General features: G+C 35.7%; 2 protein-coding genes across 4 annotated transcripts in view; both read right to left on the bottom strand.

Annotated features, from left to right (window-relative positions):
* Nucleotides 1-1,606: 1,606 nt before the first annotated feature.
* Nucleotides 1,607-11,276, bottom strand: LOC121319122 (chloride anion exchanger-like). The gene is made up of 20 exons (XM_041256307.1): nt 11,146-11,276; nt 10,329-10,468; nt 9,686-9,796; nt 9,294-9,451; nt 9,001-9,165; nt 8,210-8,362; nt 7,699-7,781; nt 7,422-7,569; nt 6,850-6,963; nt 6,355-6,432; nt 5,852-5,947; nt 5,226-5,332; nt 4,996-5,065; nt 4,174-4,239; nt 3,620-3,715; nt 2,902-3,078; nt 2,587-2,641; nt 2,177-2,319; nt 1,720-1,779; nt 1,607-1,633 (listed from the first exon to the last, which is right to left on the bottom strand). The coding sequence occupies exons 1-20, from the start codon at nt 11,274-11,276 to the stop codon at nt 1,607-1,609; spliced, it is 2,178 nt and encodes a 725-aa protein (XP_041112241.1).
* The window catches only part of LOC121319802 (pendrin-like), a 22,291-nt gene continuing 13,264 nt past the window's right edge, over nt 11,246-20,272 (bottom strand). For all 3 annotated transcript variants that reach the window (XM_041257637.1, XM_041257635.1, XM_041257636.1), the window contains exons 21-22: nt 14,143-14,206; nt 11,246-11,331 (exon numbers count right to left, since the gene is read on the bottom strand). In XM_041257637.1, coding sequence (XP_041113571.1) covers nt 14,168-14,206 — 39 coding nt within the window. In that variant the 3' untranslated portion in view covers nt 11,246-11,331; nt 14,143-14,167. The remainder of the gene's footprint in view (nt 11,332-14,142; nt 14,207-20,272) is intronic.

Genomic DNA, 20,272 nt, shown 5'->3' with positions numbered 1-20,272 from the left:
ATTAGAAAACGGTAGTAGTGTAAACCTTTAGGTTGCAACATGTTTGTCGCAACTGACTCTACGTATGTATAACAGTACAATTTCATCTACAAAATCTTTTAATTCCGTCATGGACTTCTATATATATATATATATAGATATATATATATATATATATATATATATATATATATATGTGTGTTTTTTTATATAATTTCCGACAAAGTAAAATATAGTGTACTCCTTTTAAATATAACTCTAAGTCGTCCCAATAAGTTTAATAGACTGTTTGGATGTATAAACGAAAAGACAAAATGTATGGATACATAGGACAGGCCCAATGATTGATTGATTGATATATATATATATATATATATATATATATATATATATATATATATATATTATATATATATATATATATAATTGTGATGGAGTGTACATTCCGGAGCAAAACTGAGGCCATGGCTGTAAAGAATACACACTCCATCTGGGTAAAGGTTGCGGTGATGGTTTCCAAAAAAACTAAAATAATAAAATGTGAAGACAACATAAACCAACTGGGTAGTAAACAAACAAATAATTTAATGTGTTTAAAAGTAAAATTATAGTTAATAAATTAATGTAAATTGGTTCCCACAGATGTATGTATTGGGTTAAATCACAGACTTGGATTTATGTTATGTTTTGTTGAAAATAAGGTATTATGTTAGAAAGGATATATGAAGGCTTTAAGACCCTGGGGAGCATACTTATGTGAGGAGTGATCATCAGTTGGTCTTAATTGTTTAATTAGTTAATTATCTAGCAGTTAAAGCTGGTAAAGTTGAGATGGGGGGAGAAGAGAAGAGACCAAACGTTGAGGTAACAGAGGATTTTAAAGCTGAATGGAAAGTTTGTTTCAGGGTAAGCAGAATTAGCCTGCCCCTGTTTAGTTTGGAGGGAAAAATAAGTGTTTAGTTTAGGACCCAAGAAAGGGTTAGGTTTTGTTTGTTTATTTGATTTTGATTTCAAAAAATAAATAAAATCCACATAGGGTAACTGCACTACTGTTGTCAATGTTTCTTATTTAAACAGACCTGTTAGTGTGAGGAAGTCTATACTATACAGTTATAGAGTGCAACAAGAAGCAACAAACTTCGTTCTTAAGTAAGTATATATATTATGGTATCATATATATATATATATATATATATATATATATATATATATATATATATATATATATACACCACACACACACACACACACACACATTTATTGGAACATTTATCAAGATTTGATCAAACTGGTACTTAATTACTGAAATGGATAAAACAAAAAAGGTTTTGCATAGGAATGCATTATTATTATTATTTAGTCATTTACCAGATGCTTTTATCCAAACTATGCATCAATAACTGCTGCTGCTGAGTCACTTAAAATAGGAGCCCCTCTTATGTCTCAACCAATGGACATCTAATTGAATCAACAAATAAAAACATGCTTGAGCTAGGAATCAAAATATTTACACAACATAGCTAACCCTGTTACCATTATTTGTTTTTTGTTTTTGTTTTGTTTCAGATACATTTTCAGGTTTTCAACATTTTCAGGTTGAGGAACACCCCAGATTTTCTTCAGACGTTTAAAATTTGGTCTCAGAATTTGGAACCTGTAAATGCAATCAAAACATCATCAATAACTGAAGCAAAAAATAATCACGTCTCAAAACTGTACTGGGCCACTTGAATAACTTACCGCATTCTCCCTGTTTCTCAGTCTTCCATAGCTAGCATGTTGAATCGTGCGGTCATCAGCCTGCAATGAAACATTTGCTGTTTATTCAGTGTCTACAAAAGTTACTGTATGACAGGATTTCATAAATTATCTGACACCTATGTAATTACAAAGGCAATACAATTATTAATATTAAATGACTAAAGCAAACTAATAAATAGCACAGACATGAATGCTTTGTTAATATGGTGCAGATACACCTAAGCAAATTCACATTGCGATGATTCAACTAGAGGTATCCATAATATAATGTTGACCTCTTTGTAACACCTTTGTGTTATCTCTACTTCGGTCCCCACTATCCATTGCTTATGTTAGACAACAAAGAGTCAAACTTTCCCATATTATCATTTTCAGATTCAATTTTGTGTTGTATCTAAATGCAGTGTGCTGTAACAAGATTGGTGAAGATATACACCTTTGCTTGCTTTAACTCCCCGTGGTAGTCAGGGTGTTTCTGTAAAATGTGCAGCATGGCATCATGATGGGTCAGGTAAAAGATGGAGGTCTTTATTTCATCATCAAAGAATGAACATTGTTCAAGTTTTTCAAGAACATTACCTGCAATAAATAAGGGTCTTTTAAATGCTTATACATTTCACCAGTTCACTTCTATTACATAGATCACCTACACCCTCCCCCCCATAAAAAATAAACTTGAACATCTGAATGTATGCTAACAATGCCTTATCAGACGGTAAATAACTTGGAGTTGTGGTAATATATAACACAATAACACGTCTAAATGATATATCAATGTAAGTGTTCTGAATAAGACTCTTAGCTTCTTTTATGGATTGCTGTATAACTCAAAGTAATGGTACTTACAGTCACAGCCAACAATGTAGACCTCCACATCGATCCTGATTAATTCTTTCAATAACTGTAAAATACACAATTTTGTAGCCAATATGATATAGAAACCATTTTATAGTTGTAAAAACAAAGTTTTTGAATGATACTGTACTTTGACAAGCAGTGTAGACAAGTGTTAATATGGGCAGTTACCATAATATACAGGCAGTATGGTTTCCCCTAAACCTCAAAAAATTAAACAAAACATTCATTAGTTTCCTAAATTACAAAGCGGTTATTCTAAACCAATCATTAATTGGAAATGAGAAATATGGAAATGTATATTACCGCTTTAAGCCCCTTCAAGGCTGAAATGTCCATGAACGATACAGCTCCAAAGTCAAGGATGATGCTATGCAAATCAATCTTGGGGACCTGAATGAAGGCTGGGAGTTCAGCATTCCAATTGATCTGAACAGGGAAATCCTCAAAGTTAGTGGGCTGGTCCAGTTCCTCGATGTTCCCCTCATCCTCAGAAACATCACCAGCTCCAGGACCTACGCAGAAGAAACCTTTCTGTTCAGGAGGAAACACAATTCAAGAAAACAGATTATCTTCACTTAAGTTAAGAAAGCATCATTGTACAATACTGTCAATGCATTTACCACTACTCTCTATGTGACACAATTTATTCAATGAATTATTAACGTACGCCATGTAGTTAAAAAATTGAAGTATCAAGGTCAACAAGGGAAACAATGTTATCCATCGTGATCTACTACTATAAAAAAATTATATAGCTTTCAAAGTTTAGAAAATTCAACATCGGGGAAATTTAAATTACTAACCATTTGCTTAGTCAAGGTTTAACATACTGTCATTGCCACTTTAGTTTATATGCTTTTATGGTTTTTGAGAATAAAATCTAAATTATCTCCCTTCTAGCTGTTTTATAATTTAATTTCCTCAAAACCAAATGGCATGGATAAGAACTTCTATTTTAAATACATTTTACAGTCACTTTAACAGAGTTCAAAGTTCATAAAAAGTGCTATGTAGGACTTACTGATGTTATCTGCAGCTCTCCTTTCTTTAAAAGCTTCTTGATTTTCCTCAAGGCCTTGTTACGCTTTCGTAAGACTCTCATTGGATTAAATCCCACCTGAATCGATATAAAAGCAAATCCTTTGTCTTTTGGAAAATGCTATGGTGCAGTACATTGCTTTACCAGGCCAGTGAGTATGAACATTGTTTCACACTTAATCAAATCCCATGCTCTGATTCTATTCTGGTTCTTGATAAATTAAGCTTTAGTGTGTTTGATTTGCGAGTACACAAACATACTACTTCCAAGCCAGCAATAAATAACACATACAAGAAATTACATGCAAGATACTTTTTCATAATATGTGTTTGATGCCCTTATAAAGTAAACCAAGCAGTACCCAACATTACCAGCAAGTGTCACTGTAGGTAACACTGTACAAGCAATCATGACTGTTTTCAAGATGGAGGCTTTATTATGGCAAAACTGGTCTGGTTAGTAGCCATTGTCTTTTAAAAAAAGAGAAATGTAAAAACATGAATAAATAAAACACCCCAATAAGGAAAGTAGCTTACGGCAGCAATTAGCTTTTCTCTGAAGAATTCAATGTTTGCAAAAAAATTACCACTACCCGTAAAGATCTAGAAATGAGGAAGTCCCGAGTATCTAGATCCTCTATCTTAGAATAAATTATTATATATATAAAGAATATATATATATAGATATATATGTATATTATATAATAATATATATATATATACACATATACATACACACATACAGTTTATATATATTCCTCCCTCTCTCTCTCTCTCTCTCTCTCTCTCTCTCTCTCTCTCTCTCTCTATATATATATATATATATATATATATATATATATATATATAGATAGATAGATAGATAGATAGATAGATAGATAGATAGATATAAAACTTATTCAGACTTATATAAATTAGAAATATCTGTATATACAAAATATATGAATGCAAGTCTGAATAAGTACTTTAAGGAAGAATTGATACATATATATTAGAGGGGTGGCTTAAAAATACTTCACAGACCAAGTGCGCTTGCTCATTGTCCATTGAGCTATTGTTCCTTGACATGCTTAGTGTGCTGTTTATTACTTTATTTTCCCTGTCTCCTTGGAGATTCTAAGCTACATAAATACCATGTACATACCAAATAACTGGCTTATTTTAAAGGTAAAGTATGCCAGTGATTTGGACAACACACAGGACTGGTCTTGTGGCAGACTGTATAGTCATTTTGTACTTTGTTTATTTCTACACTGTACACGTTACCCTGACTATACAGCAGCTCGGGTTGCAGGGGAGTTCCAGTAAAAACAAAGCAGTTGTTGTAATAGATAGATAGATAAATAGATAGTTACTTACACTGACATAATCTTTTCTGTCCCTGTAAACATCCGTCCCCTTGATGTTGGCCAGAACAGAACAGCGTGGGCTGAAAACATTCAATTAGCAGATTCTATTGCATGATTATTTTCTTTATCACTTACCACAAACATAGGGTTAACCTAACTTCTCAACAAAATTGTCATCTGTTTTCTTATATTACCTCAAAACAGACACATCCTTAATCCCCTGTTTAAATTTTTACTTACAATTGAGTTCTAAATACAACTGTCACAAGTTCAATTCCTAAACCAGCTGCCAATCCCAGGTCAAGTCCAAGAAACACTGCAGCAATGAAAGTCCCCACCCAGACCACCTGAGAGAAAGAAACACATTTTTGATTTTTGAGTGTTTCCATTTTGTGTTGTAGTTCAGAAAACACAGGTACAAAGCCCATAATTCCTCAATGACAGTAATATCTTGTCAAAAATATATTTTAGTACACTCATATAAGTATGTAACACTCCCAGAAAAGTAATAAATGTCAGATACAGATTACTAAAAAATAAAGGCCGTAGAAAACATGTAGGCACATATTGCATTACAGTACATCGTATTCCCTACATTTAAGTGTACATATGTATTTCATACAATGAGACACAGCTATACTTGTCTTTGAGTTACTCTGCATATATTCAGTATAAACTCTTTAAATTATTGAATGACAACGGCCCCAGCTTTGGACAGTGGGTCGGTTGTTAAACTGTGGTGTAGCCATCTACTCTATATAAATATTATTTAAAACGTGTTCTTAAATAGAGCAATTTGTAAATGTATGACTGCATCTGGGTTGCAGAAGGTACTAGTTTCATGTTGCCACTAGCACCCTACTTACACAATCAGGTCTGTCCTTTCTCCAGAGATATGGGATCTCCCTCATTTGCATCAACATCCCCTTCAAATTTACCACCACCAAAGCACCAAGAACAGACTGCAAAGAGATCATTTAGAGTCATTATACAGAGCTAAATTCAGAGGATTTAAATAATAAAATGAATGCTTGACAACCAGCAACATGACTGGTCTTTTAGGAAGTAGTGTCATTTTCAGAATATATTGTGTACAATTTTACAAATTGCTTCCTGTTCAAAGTGTGCAGTATTCTATAGAGTAGTATACAAGCAGGATGAAACATGAAGCAACTCCATCATGTGTTATACCTTTCATCTTTAACATGCTAATGCTCACATTATTCTACTTGAACCATTCAAAGCTAATCAGGGGTATAATGGTGAGATAGCTGATCAATTTCAGCATTGCAACTTTCTTAAAATATAACAACACATTTCCTGGACCAAAAAGCCAGGAAGTAAACAAATCAAAATACTGTAACTTTACCTTTTGAAGTGGTTCTAAAAGGAATCCAATTGCCACTGTGGTTATCATTGCCAAGAAAGCTGAAATCGCACCAGCAATCTGCAAAAACATGACTTCGGTTCACTATAGTGTATATATTTGTATTATTTGGTGTATAGCATGTGAAGGTGATCTCGGCTGTTATTTTAGTCAAAACCATGCATCTTTTCTTATTGTACAGAAACAGTTAACTAAAACACATCCTACTGGTGAGATTATAGTCATGGTTACTGTATTAACAACTTCACTATTGGTTTTCAACTGACAACACATTACAAAAATAACTGTTACCACAGTCTATGAAAGAAAATCCCAATACAGTAGAGCTCATGTCCCATATCAAACATTTATTTTAAGACTTAGTATTGGGTACTGAAACTATGTAATTATTGAAAGTAGGGTTTTGTTTATGAATAGTTGATGTTTATATTTGTGAAACATATGTAAAAACAAAAACAAAAAAACAATTTAGTTTACCTGTGTTTTCCCCCCTGTGCTTTCCTGCACAGCGCTCCTTGAAAGGGAAGTACTAACTGCAAATCCTTTGAAAGATGAACAAAATATATTGCTCACACCAAAAGCTATTAACTCCTGTATCAAAAAAACAAACATGTGGTTGATGTGCCAGTCAGATTATAGTATAAAGGCACACAGCTGCCCCTTTACATGATTTCCAAACTATGTACAATAAAGTTTTTAACACATGATTTATCATTATTTCATACTTTGTAACGATGGGAAACCACAATAATCATGGTGTCTATTTACTGTTTTATTTAGATTTGTTTCAACTTGCACATCAAATATAAATGCAGAAAACTTGGCTCTAGCATGTTTTGTTGTATAAAAGATTAACTCTGAGCCACTAAAATAATTAGTTTAGTCCCTGCATACCAATGGCCTGATACATACTGCAAGACTTCAAAGTATATTGCCTAATATAATAGTTTAATGGCTTAAACAGGCAATAAAGACACAGTCATATTAGTCAAATAAGTATACTGAATGTAAATCACACTATAATATTTAGCACATATTTCAAAGCTTACCTGATTGCCATCAATGACATAGTCATGTTTAATAGAATATACTTTGGCAACAGAAAAGGCTACAGCAAATCCAACAATAGCCATGGAAAAGCCATCCATCACACTGCTCTGGAAAACTTCTAAACTGGGTGCCACTGGCATCTGATATCTGAAAAAAAGGAAATGCACCATAAAATATAATTAAATAATTTTCGGTGGCCCATCAGGCTAATTATTTGTACAGTATATGATTTGTATCTGAAATATGTATAATAAATCTTTGAATGCAACTGCTTACCCCGTTGTTATTTCTCCAACAACATCTACTTTATACCTTGTTTTGAAATCAAACCCATAGGATACTCCACATGCTATGATGGTCTGTGATATAAAAGTGTTAGAAACATACATTATTTTTTCCTCCTCCAAAACAAAGCTCGAGCAGGTGCATTATTATATCAGCAATGATATTGCATGCAAATATCTTGATAAATGAATGGAACAGATGGCTCATCTTCTGTGTGTATATAAAATTCTAATAATACAGGGATAGTGAAACGTTTATTAAGGAAAGTTTAATATGGAATAAAATGGGAAAATGGACATTGGTTGGAGTTGTTCTATCATTGAAATTTTTTATTTGTTTAATGTTCAACACATTTGGCAGATACCCTATTTTGTCCATGCACACATACATACAGTAGTTTAGCAAATATGTATATTTGATATTCTTATTGATGCCACTGTTAGGGGCCATCAAAAACTCCTGTCAAAGCAAATAGCTAAAAACAAACAAAAAGTGCACTCACCATGATCACTTCGATGGGTATGGGGACCGGGAGGCGTGCTTTACACCGCTCATTGAATTCCTTCACAAGGAACACGGTAACTATGATAATAATTGAAGTAACAATATCTGCTACGTTCGAGTCTGTGATCTGTGTGAAAATACTTTTCAGTGTCTGCAAAAAATTAGGAAGCAAAGCAATCAGACTAATGCCATGGATCCTTTTTCCAAGTATTTTATGCTCCTAGCATTAGGTAAACATTTCAATAAAAACTAAAGCGTCTTAAAAGTTTAGGAAACGCTACAGAGGGAGTAGATGGATGTATCATGTGAAAAGGTACTCCACAAGTACTCCAGTAGTATAGACTGCCACAACGTTTTCAAATACGGACATAGAAGGAACCTCTCCTGCTTGGCACTGATGGCGTGATATACTGAGAAATAAAATATAAGCTATCTCGGTCAATGCCATAAATGTTTTGCTCAATAAGTATAGCATTATATGACTGCATAATATTTTTGAAAATAAAATATATATATATATATATATATATATATATATATATATATATATATATATATATATATATATATATATATATATACAGTATATATGTGTGTGTGTGTGTGTGTGTGTGTGTGTGTGTGTGTGTGTGTGTGTGTGTATATAGTTTGTCCCGGGTAGATTTCAAAGTTTCTAATTTTACTTTCATTTTCACAAATATATGCTTTTTCCTCTTGGATACTGGAGTAAGAGAGAAAGATATAATCTGATGAGAGAAATGGCATAACCTGCACTGCAATTGTACTCACAGAAATAATTGCAAAGGGTCCGCCAAATCCAGGGACTTGCAATCCAAGTATGAATTTCATTTGTGAGACCAGGATATGAATGGCCGCTGCAGTTGTGAAGCCAGAAATCAGTGTCTCTGACAGGTAGATGACTATAAACCCTACCTGCAGTAACCCTAAACCAAGCTGAAAAGAAGAACATCATTATTTTAAAAACTATAAGCAAAAAGCAGATTATGAACCTACCATTTTAGCATATTGCTATTACTACTTTCAACAAAGTGTGAGAACAGACATTTAGCATTTAGTTTTACCTGAAAAAGCCCAACCAGAAAAGATATAGATGCAGCTACGATGACCCGTTTTTCCTCTATAGACATCTCCTCAGTTGAATTTACACTTGGTCCTGCAGCATCCGGGACTAACTTGGTAACTACTGAGCCAACCATCAAACTCAGCACTGGAAACGGACCTGTACAGCAAGCATCACACCATGAAAATGATGCCCATCTTAGAAACAAGTTCTTCCAGTAAAATAATGTTGGTTCCTATTTATTTAAATATATTCAGGATTTGATTCTGTACTTGACCTCAAAAGTGTACCTCACGTACCCATCTTCAGGATCAACAGCGTTTAGTAACTTTCGTTTGCAAATACCTAATTGTGCTACAGAATGCAGTTCTGCTTTAATATACTAACACTTACCCACTGATATATGCCTTGAAGTGCCCAAAAAGAAGTAGATTAAAATTGGGAAAAACGCTGAATATAATCCATAACCAGGGGGAACTGAAGCCAGCAATGCAAAGGCAAGACCTAGACAGGCACAGAAAGCTAGCTTTAGGAATTGTACAGGTTCATGAGGTAATTAACAGCTACCTCTTAATACACTACACTTAAAGGATAAGGCAAAGACTGGGATCTGTCAGGCAAACAAAGACATAAATCTGTTGTCAGTGCCTGGGAGAGAGAACTTGTAACTTTCTTGGGTATTATTCTGTGGACATGTGCAATAATTTACAGCAGACATTTAAGAATGTAAAAAAAATATTATGGCAGTGCTAGATCCTTAACTTTGATGTAATTCAAGCCTAGGTTACTGAAGATTGCACACAGTAACTTACTGCTGTAAGTGATTGTAACTGATTGTAAATTTAATTTTTCCCTGGATAAAGGATACATCTACTGTAATATCTGGTATTATCTGGAATACTACATTTGTAATAATTACCTTATTAAGCACATTGTTTTGCCCTGAACATGTTAACCTTTTGTGTTTATGTACAGAAAATCACATTTTGCTTAGCAAATTTATTGTGCAGTAGCTTTCACAATCATTACACATTACCTTGTAGAACAGCCACAAGTCCAGTGCTGACCCCAGAGACAATGTCACCGAATAAACACTCCTTTACTCGGTAAGCCCGGATCCAAGATGCTATCGGAAATAGCGTCAATGCTGCATTTTTTACTTTTTGTTTGGAACAACTGAAATATAAAAATATAATAAACAGATTTATATTTTGTCTTCGATTTTTAATTACAGGTAATTTGTCACAACAAAACTAATAATTCTTGATTTTTTTTTTATGTGGTCCAAATGACATCTTAGTGATTAAATGAAGTAAAATTGTTGTTTTTTTGAGTAAGGTAGTTAAAATCTGTGATGATGAAAAGCCACTAAAAGAAAATGAATCAGTTAATAGTAAATGACACTACTGTAATACGGTATTTCAAGTATCCCTAGTTAGGAAATTAGAAACATGACTGGCCTAACCTAACCTTACTGTACTGTACAGGTTATGCTTAATTCATCTACTAATCTGTCCAACATTTCTTTTTTGACAAGTTTCAGACTTCATTTTCACACCTCAAGGCGAAACGAAGGCTTTAAAACAAGGATGGGTACTCTGGTTGTGGACCAGATTTCAGACAGTGGACTACAATTAAAGACAGTTGGAACAAAAACCTGGACAGGGCTAAGGTTGCCTGCCCTGTGCTTACACAAACAAAATGTCCAAATTACTTATGGGTTTGCTGTGCAATGATATTCCAATAAGCTTCTGGTGAAAAGATTGTCGGTTTATAAATATTATGGAACAGCCTTTGTCGGGTTTTGAAAACTCAGATAATTTGACACTTGTTTTATTTAAAACAAATCTTGCCTGAAGTAAAGCTTCACATGGTCCAACATAGACTTGTGGTATCGATGCACTTTCACATTGTCTTTCTTGAAAGAGTCTTCTGAGTAGAGTGGCCTGGTCACTACATATTGATTCACTTCATGCCCCCTCATTGTAGAGTGTTAAGTTGGTGATTTTTTCTACTGAAATACCTCTGTAGAGAGCGCTCTGCAATGGAAAAAAATAGTCTGTTAAAGATACTGTACTACAAGAAGACATAAGAAAAACCTCTTTAGTAAGTATGACAGGTATAGAAAACCCCTTAAATTCAGAACTACATTTAAAATAGTTTTTTTTCACTGATTTCAGAATATTGTTGTCAGCAATATACTTTATTTTAAGGGTTTAAATTATTTTGGATCAATTCTGGTCCTACATATTATTATCCTATGTATTGTGTGAAAGAATCATCACTTATGACCTTGGTAAAAAGCTTCATGCAGGCTCCAAGGTTAACAATACATGGGTGATGAACAGATCAATGAGCTTGAGTAATAGATCAAATAGGCTATTTCTATCAAACCAACACAAGAGTCATTTACATCATTTACAAACCTAAAGAGTTGTGGCAGTAAAATGTGAAAAATCTAATTGGGAAAAATGACCTTGAAAACTAACTCAACTTAGTTTTGTAATAGTTCCTGTTTTATTTATGTTATCAAAACTGCACATTGCATAAAACTACTGTATACACTGATAAAGTCCTGAATCAATACTATTACAGTATGTCAACATGAACAGATCATTCAAAGATTTTGGTCTACCAAAACACATGTATATTATAATATAATTGGCAATGCTATTGGACCCACAATTTATATAATCACATTTCAAAGACTTAACAATTCTGTAACAATTCAGTTCCAAGCAATCTGTCATGTGCTTCAGTACTTGAATATATTTCAATACATCCTTTATCCTGTGTTATTATTATTTTTTTTTTGATCAAGCAATAATTTAAAATCTATGTGTACTTTACATCTATCACCAAGACTGTCTTCTTTAAAATCTTTTCATAATGTCAAAATATTTTAGTAAAATTAAATACCAGAACATGGTCACTGTCTGTGGTAGAAAAAAAAAATTGTTTAGAAAAATAATTGTTGCATCTATATAACAATTCAAGTTGCATGCAAGCATGTATAGATCCGTGAAACAATCCTCACCTGTGGCTGTAACAAGCAAAACAACTTCCAGAGTCCTGAAGTGATTTTCCTTTCAGGTATACTCTAAATAAAACCCAATAGAAATCTGATTCCCTTATGATTGCACCCATCTATAAATGTTTTTGTGTGCCCTATCTCATCTTTAATTATTAACAGCAATTGTTTCTTTACAAGAATCTTTATCTTTGACCATTGATCTTATAGATAAGGTTTTGGTTAGGTATAACATCTTGCAGATGAAATTTTCATTAAACATTAAAGACCAGGGGATACAGTGGGAAAAAGTTCCACCCACTGTGCAGTTAGCAGGTACATTAGGCATCATGCCTGTGCCTGTTACACTGTATCAAGGCACCCACAGTGAGTCATGTCAATACAAAGGACTGAAAAAGTTACTTATTCAAATTACAGCCCTATATACCTGTACTGAATACATATACAGTAATATAAAAAATGTCCCAATTAAAGCCAGACTTTATGCCATGTTTCCATACGTAGCATGCTGTAAAACTCAATCTCTTTCCAATATCAAATTGGTATTGTATATCTCAACACGCAATCCAAATTTGTATCAGACTGACACCTGTAAATCATGTTAAAGAACGGCCACTTTAAAATCGCTATCAACTGAATTTTAGTGGCAAGTGGAAACAGGGAATTACACTGGGGGTGCAGTTGTCCAAGCAAAAAGAAGGGGAAGTGAGCCAGAAACTGACCATGGAACGCCCCCCCTTAGACATACTTCACTCTAAATGGTTGGTATAGAGTTGTCCCTATAAGAATTCAAAATTACTGCCTGTACAAGCAACATTTATAGTGGGGACCAAGGCATAACCTTCATCTCTGAGAACTGACACAGAACACAAGCAAGCCATGCCAGAATGGTCCAATTATAGAATTTATTTTGACATACAAATAATGAAATTCATAAAAGGTAAAAGGTAATGCCGATCTCTAGCAAAATGACCCCAGGCTCCAAACCGGTATTGCTGCATTTCATTGGAAATATACAATGTTTCAAATGATGTTTCAAAGATGGTAGAAGGAAGGTTTGACTATGTAGGAGATGTGGGCATCAAAGGAGAGGTTGCTGTCAAGAAGAACACCAGCAGACAGTTTCCGAGGTTCAAGGCAGCTATACTTAGATTCTTAAGTTGAGTTTTAGATCCTACTAGAAGGAGTTCAGATTTGCTAGTGTTCAGCTGAAGAAAACTATGAAGTGTGTCAAATAGCATTATACTGATGGTACATAATTATTGTGGTGGTCTGTATATAAAACAACCTGCTGGAGCATCGTTAGAAACTTAAAATTGTGATACAATATGTAGCAATGCAACTGCACTGGTGGTGGCTTTTGTTTGTTGCTTGTTCTTTTTGCTTGTTAAAACAGGTACCTGGGCCCAGGGTTTTGGGCTGTCTTCCTGTTGGAGAGTGACCAGTGGGATAGCATTTGTGACGGGGAGAAGCCAGCCTTGGGTTTTCACAGGGCCTGCTTGTGGGCCTAATTTATAGCGAAGAGGACAAGGGCCATTTTTGGCCTCGACTGATACTACAAACCAGGACCCAAGGGATACAAGGTTGTATCTTTCTGTGCTACAGCCTCCCTTCTTGTGGTTGAGAAGCACCGGGACCCTCCCTGCCTATTTGTACAATTGAATTTGTTTTTAGATAGTGTTAACCAAATTCCAATTGTTTTAGTAAGAATTGCCATTTTAGATAGATATTTATAGCTTTAGTTGGGATGGTATTTTATTGTGATTTGGATAAAGATTATTGTGGCCATACATTGCAATACAAATTGAAGCTTACTTACCTGTATTGTGGTCCTTGGATGTTCATTAGTGGGGGTCGGGGCTGGTGTCATCGAATCCCAAAACCTGTAGAGAGAGAGTGGAGAGCGGCAGGGTTAATGTTTGTACACAGTTAGCAGTGTTTGGTTTATTGTCACTTGATCAGCACCCTACCAGTTTTATGCATTAAAGCACGTGATGCACACAATTTTCCTCACAACACAGTATTTATTGGCGGTGGTGCTTGTAAATAGTGTGTTTGTGCCATGGTGGTTGGCAGCGAAGGGGTTAATTTCTATCCTGCCAAATACATGCCAGAATGTGGCTGTTCCCAAATTAAATAATTGGGAACAGCATCATGCTATGAAAAGGGAGCTGGAAACCCCATTAGATTTTTTTGTTTGTTTTTTTTTTTTTTGGCTGAGCAGTGTTTTGTTTCTCAATATTTCTATTTATTAAATGGTTACTTCATAGAACCTATCTTTTCAAAACATGTAATTTACCATTTAATGTGCCATGGTATTTGTTGTGTTTATATATTTTTCCCTATTTCCGTGTCTGCTTGGATTAATAGATACTAGGGGAGGAAAAAAATTCATCCACTTTCTACCATTAAACAAGACTCTTAGGTTTTAGATTATGTGGTGGAAAGCCTAAAGGTGATGAAACGTGTTAAATATCCTATCTTTTGACTCTTCAATAAATTAATCCCAATGCATCACCCCATAAGCTTCCTCATCTTTTCACAGACAGTCAGCTTTTCTGAGTCTTGTTTAGAAGCGGTCCTGATTATTGAGACAGGAATTTCCTTCTGAAGTAGTTAAGTCTGCCAAATAGTAATCCAGGTAGGCAAACCCTACGTTTCTCTGAATAGTTGTATTTCTAAATTCCCCCTTTAGCATGCTGTAAGGTATCAGTTTAAATGAAAAGGAGCCTATTTAAAAACATGTTCATTGCATGATGAAAAGTCCTGCCTATCTTTTCAATCTACGCAGTTTTTCATTACTAATCAATGATCGTGAGAAAGCATCTGACAATCGGAATTAAATAACTAAGCATTTTACAAAGACTAATTTCTTTAGTCTTGTTTTTTTTTTTTTTTTTAGCCAACAGTATAGGCTGAGACATGGATCAAGCTCTAATTAGATTTAAATTGTATTCCTCTTCTGATCAAATGAAATGTTGTCACTTCTTTACTTACAAAAGGAATACTATTTAATCTTCCTTAATATAATATGTTAATTAATATGTAAAATGCACGGATAATTTCATATTGACAGGAGATGCGTTCTCATTATCACTGATTGATTGGTACTGACAAACTGCATGATTTACTGCGTAGGCCAGGCATGACATGTTTGTAACAGGTTCCTTTCTGTTTTAAGTGATACCAACGGACTTAAAACATGTTAAAAAGGGCATTTGGAAATTAAACTATTTGGAGAAACTTAAAGGGATCGACCCCCCCCAGCAAAGCACTATGTGATGGTGGTCCACTATGGAAGGCACTATATAAAATAAAAATTGATTCATAATTTGACCCTTGGCCTTTGTCTCTTTTGCTGAAGGAAAAACATACTTTTATCTGTTTTTCTTCTATTAATCTAATAGCTGTGATAAAGTGAAATACTATCACAGTTGTGTTACAGATACCATTTATCTTAAATTTGAGTACTCAGTTGTCTCTATTTTTTATTTAAACTTTGCAAGATAAGATACTACTTCTATAATACATTTAACACATAAATAAAACTAAGGAGTCACCAAATTAAAAAGATGTATCTTGCCTCTAAAGCAGCTTACTTAGATATTTTTAAAGAAGAAATGTAAAATTAAATGAGGATGTGATTCTTTTTGTATTGTTTTAAAATACTGTTGTACAATATACAGTACTCGACTATCAATGTAACTACATTTTTAACAAAATTAAATTGGAACATGGAGACCTGAAACTATTGTATTTAACTATTGCTAAAAACAACATAATGTATAGTTAAAGAAATAAAAAAAAAAAGTATAACATGACCTTCGGAAATGTGAAACGAACGAGTTAAGACATTATTTTGTATTATTCGCTAACATACTGTAACGACCCTAGGTCTGCTGTAATCTTGTTCAGGAAGGTTCTGTGACCCAGAGTCAAAGGTTCAAGTGCAGCAGGTGCTCAAAGATGGGAGACTTGCCATCGTGTGAGCTGGGACCCGGTTGCAACATTGTTGTCACAAGTCGGGATAAGATGTTTCAACAATCAAGGGATCGAGAGCAGGGCGACACGCATGCTTGAGATTCTTGGTTGGTGCATCGGGGTGGCCTGGATGAGGGGAAAAGTAGCGGGCTGCTGAGATGAACGAGGTGGTGTAAGATGAAAGAGAATTGAAGAACAGAGAGAGAATTGGAGAAGAAACAGCAAGAGAGCCAGAGAGAAGCGGGACTAAGCGAACCAAAAAAAGAAACCAGAGACTTCACAGTTGGCTGTAGCACACAGCCAAAACAGTGTGCTTTGGCCTTTCTTTTTTTTTCTCCTATTATTTGTCACAGTCTGAGTAGCACTACGCTGCTCAGTTGTAGTTATACAACTGTCTGGTAAAGCAGCACTCTTTACCTGTTAAGTGTAGTCCAGAATTAATAAACTGCTGTATCTGAGAACCTGAAAAACCTGTGTGAGTCTGCCATCCTTTCCACACAACATTACAATACATTTCTTACAGGGTCCCTGTGCTGAAAGTGAATCTAGATTGAATTCAATAGAAAATATGTTTCCAAATACTTTTGTCACTTTTTTACAGCCCCTCCTATTGTTGTGGTGGGCTGTTTTGTTGCACAAAATGTTCAAACCACCACAAGCTTCTGTGCACTGCATTGTACTGTATGTAAACATTGTACAGTGATGTGGCATGACAGCTTTGATTTCCACAATTGCCACCCATGAAGCAAAATAGTTTGCATGCAAATATATACAAATTTAATGGATGAAGAGAATAATGCCAACACAATACAGTGGAACCTTATGAACCATTAATGTTAGACTACCGTAGTCTAACCTCTTCAGGCAGCGAGAGTGAGGATTCAGACGAGGATAGCCACCAGTTCGTTAGCAACAGTCAGCGGATCAAATCACCTGTAATTCTCTGATTCTCGGTTATTCTCCAAGTTTGCACAGTGCTGTACAGATGCTTTTTAATGCTACTGGTGGTCCAACCTTCCCTTTAGTCATCAGGTCTCATTGTATTGTAATAAGTTCCCTTTCAATTTGAAGATGACCACCAATCACTACTTTTGGGATATGCCTGCCACAGACAGGGCCGGATTAACCCATCACAGGGCCCTAGGCAAACATAAACTTCTGGGCCCTTATCTTCTTATATGAATAACAAAAATATACTGTATATATTAGCTTATGCTCCACCAATTTGCAAAATGTGTCATTTTTGTTTTTAAGTTATTATACATGGTTTTGGTCAGAAACGGTCAATTATGCCGAATTCTACTACTTAAGTATGATGAAAATTTCAAGCACTGCTCTGAACTGAATGACTGACTGAACCTGCCAGAAACAGTTCAATTGAAGGCTAAATACATTTCAAAATAAATTCGGAAAAACCTGAAGCCTATGCAAAGTCCTATAGCAGAGCTTGATCACCTTTCATGATTTACTGAATAAAAATACAACAGTTCAAAGATGGACAAGAGTAACATGTTGATTGCTATCCAATTTAAAAAAAAAAGAAATAGGAAGGTGCAAACATTTTTGTCCACTAACTGTAGGTCCCCATAGTCCACAAAAATATACATTAAATAAACCAACACACCTGCTCAAATCAGGGTTGCCAACTGACATACAGATTTACAGTGGCCTTTTTTACTGACATCATTTAAAAAACAAACAGAAACAATAGATAAAAGTACATTATTAGATAATCTAGTTGTGTACTTACATTTCTTTAGGTCTTATTTAGTTCTTATAGTTTACTTCTTATAGTTTACTTCTTATAGTCATACATGGACACATTTGCAGACTGGATTGTTGGTCTGAAGCTGGTGCTGTTTTTAATGTAACAGGGCTACTCTGATTATGTATTGGTTCCTAGACAACTAGGTGTTTGTTTATGTTTTGTTAGAAGTGCTTTGTTTCATGTGTCGTGTTTCTTTTTTGAAGGGGGCATCTCTCCCAACCCAGAGAAAGTGCAGGCTGTGGAACAGTAGAAGTCACCTGTCAATGTGCGGAAGGTTAGATCCTTTTTGGGGCTTGTGGGCTATTATTGCTTATTTTATAAAGGACTTTGCAAAGATCGCTGCTCCATTGCATAAATTGCTTTAGGGGACCTTTAAATCTCAGTCTGATCAAGGAGAAGGAAAGATAAGTGCCACTGGACTGAGCTGCAAAAAAAATCTTTTAGGATATTAAAAGCTACACTTACCTAAGCTCCAATCTTGGCATATGCGGATTACTCTTCAACCATTTATTTTACATACTAATGCTAGCACAGTGGGGCTTGGTGCAGTTTTGTCCCAGGTGTAAGAGGGACAAGAACGAGTTGTAACTTTTGCTAGTAGTAGTCTGCGCCCTACTGAGTGGAATGAAGACAATTACAGCTCATTCAAGTTAGAGTTTTTAACATTGAAGTGGGCTGTTGTTGAAAAATTTAAAGAATACCTCACCTCCGTTCCCTTTGTTGTCTACACTGATAATAACCCCCTTTCTCATCTAAATACAGCCAAGCTAGGTGCATTGGAACAGTGCTGGACTGCTCAACTCTCCAGTTTCCAGTTTCAGGTAAAGTACCGCTTGGAAAGAGCCAATGGTAATGTGAATGCCCTTTCCAGGTGGCCTTTGGAGAGATGGGGTTCGGAAGCAATGGAAAATGATGTCCCTGAAGTCCCCACCATGGCTGCAGTCCCACGGGAAGTATTGTTGGCATCCATCCAGGTGTTTGTGAAAGAGCAGAGAGTGGAGCCATCAAGGGAGGACCCTAGTGCCCAGCCCCTGAACCTCTGTACCCGATAAGAGTGGCATCACGCTCAAACAGAAGATCCACTGGTTGGCCAGGTAATGCGTCTTGTTGCTGCCAGTGGTGGTTAGGTTCATCCCCCAAGAGGTAGGCAACACCAGAGGCTGTTGCCATTGCTCTGACTGTGGGCGAGCCTGCGGGTTGTACAAGGGTTACTGATCTGCGAGTTTCAAGACCCCAAGACTCTAGAGCCGATCCAACAGACAGTGGTGCCCAATGGTTATATGAAGGTCATTTTGGAGCAGCTGCACAACCGAGCTGGGCATCTCTGGGTGGAAAAGACTCTCGGACCTGTCCACTACAGATTCTTTTGGACTGGCATGGCAAAGGAGGTTGATCTCTGGTGCCGACAATGTGAACTGTAAGCACTGCAGAAGACTCCAGGTTAAAGATTGCATGCCTCATTAGTGCCAATTCAAGCCTCCATGACTTTACAAAGAGTATCTATCGACTATTTGACATTTGAATCAGCAAGGAGAGTCACTGGAACCTGATGGTTCTTACAGACCACTTTACGCGTTATGCTGTGGTCATGCCAACATTAGACCAGACTGCTGTTACTACTGCTCAGGCCTTATGGCAGCATTTTATGCTGCATTTCGGTTGCCCTGCCCAATTGCATGCAGATCAAGGTGCAAATTTTGAGTAATAGGGGAGTTATGTCAGCGGTATGAGGTAAGCAAGACTCATACTACTCCTTATCCTCTGTCCTGGAATGGCCAATGTGAGTGCCTGAACAGGACTTTATTGGACACGTTGGGAACTTTGTCGCAAGAACAGAAGAGTTGTTGGACAGATTACCTAGCTAAAGTGGTTCATGCTTACAGCAATATCCCCCATGCTTCTACTCTACTGACCCCCTTTTATCTTATATTTGGGCACCATGCCCAATTACCTATTGATCTCACTCTGGGCCCGAATATTTGTCTATGCTTATGGTAAGGCAAAACATCAGGTAGAACATGCAACCCAATTACAGAAGCAGGGGTTTGATTGTAAGGTTTAAGGATGAACACTTATTGCCAGAACAGAGGGCCACAGTACACAATAAGCATGTTAGGGTGTACAGAAAGGTTCATGATCATTGGGAAAGTTCACCTTATATTGTTGTGAAATAACCTAATCCTGACATCCCAGTGTACAT

The sequence above is a fragment of the Polyodon spathula genome, chromosome 8 (genome assembly GCF_017654505.1).
Source record: "Polyodon spathula isolate WHYD16114869_AA chromosome 8, ASM1765450v1, whole genome shotgun sequence".
Taxonomy (NCBI): domain Eukaryota; kingdom Metazoa; phylum Chordata; class Actinopteri; order Acipenseriformes; family Polyodontidae; genus Polyodon; species Polyodon spathula.
The sequence above is the reverse complement of the archived record's forward strand: the minus strand, read 5'-3'. Positions and strand labels throughout refer to the sequence as shown.

Bases quoted from the DNA above. Each gene is read 5' to 3' on its own strand.
- LOC121319122 (XM_041256307.1), bottom strand. From the start codon at position 11,276: ATGAGGGGGCATGAAGTGAATCAATATGTAGTGACCAGGCCACTCTAC. The intron at 10,469-11,145 runs GCAAGATTTGTT...TTTATATTTCAG, and splicing joins CATGTGAAGCTTTACTTCAG to TTGTTCCAAACAAAAAGTAA. The intron at 5,948-6,354 runs GTAAAGTTACAG...ATCTCTTTGCAG, and splicing joins TTTTAGAACCACTTCAAAAG to TCTGTTCTTGGTGCTTTGGT.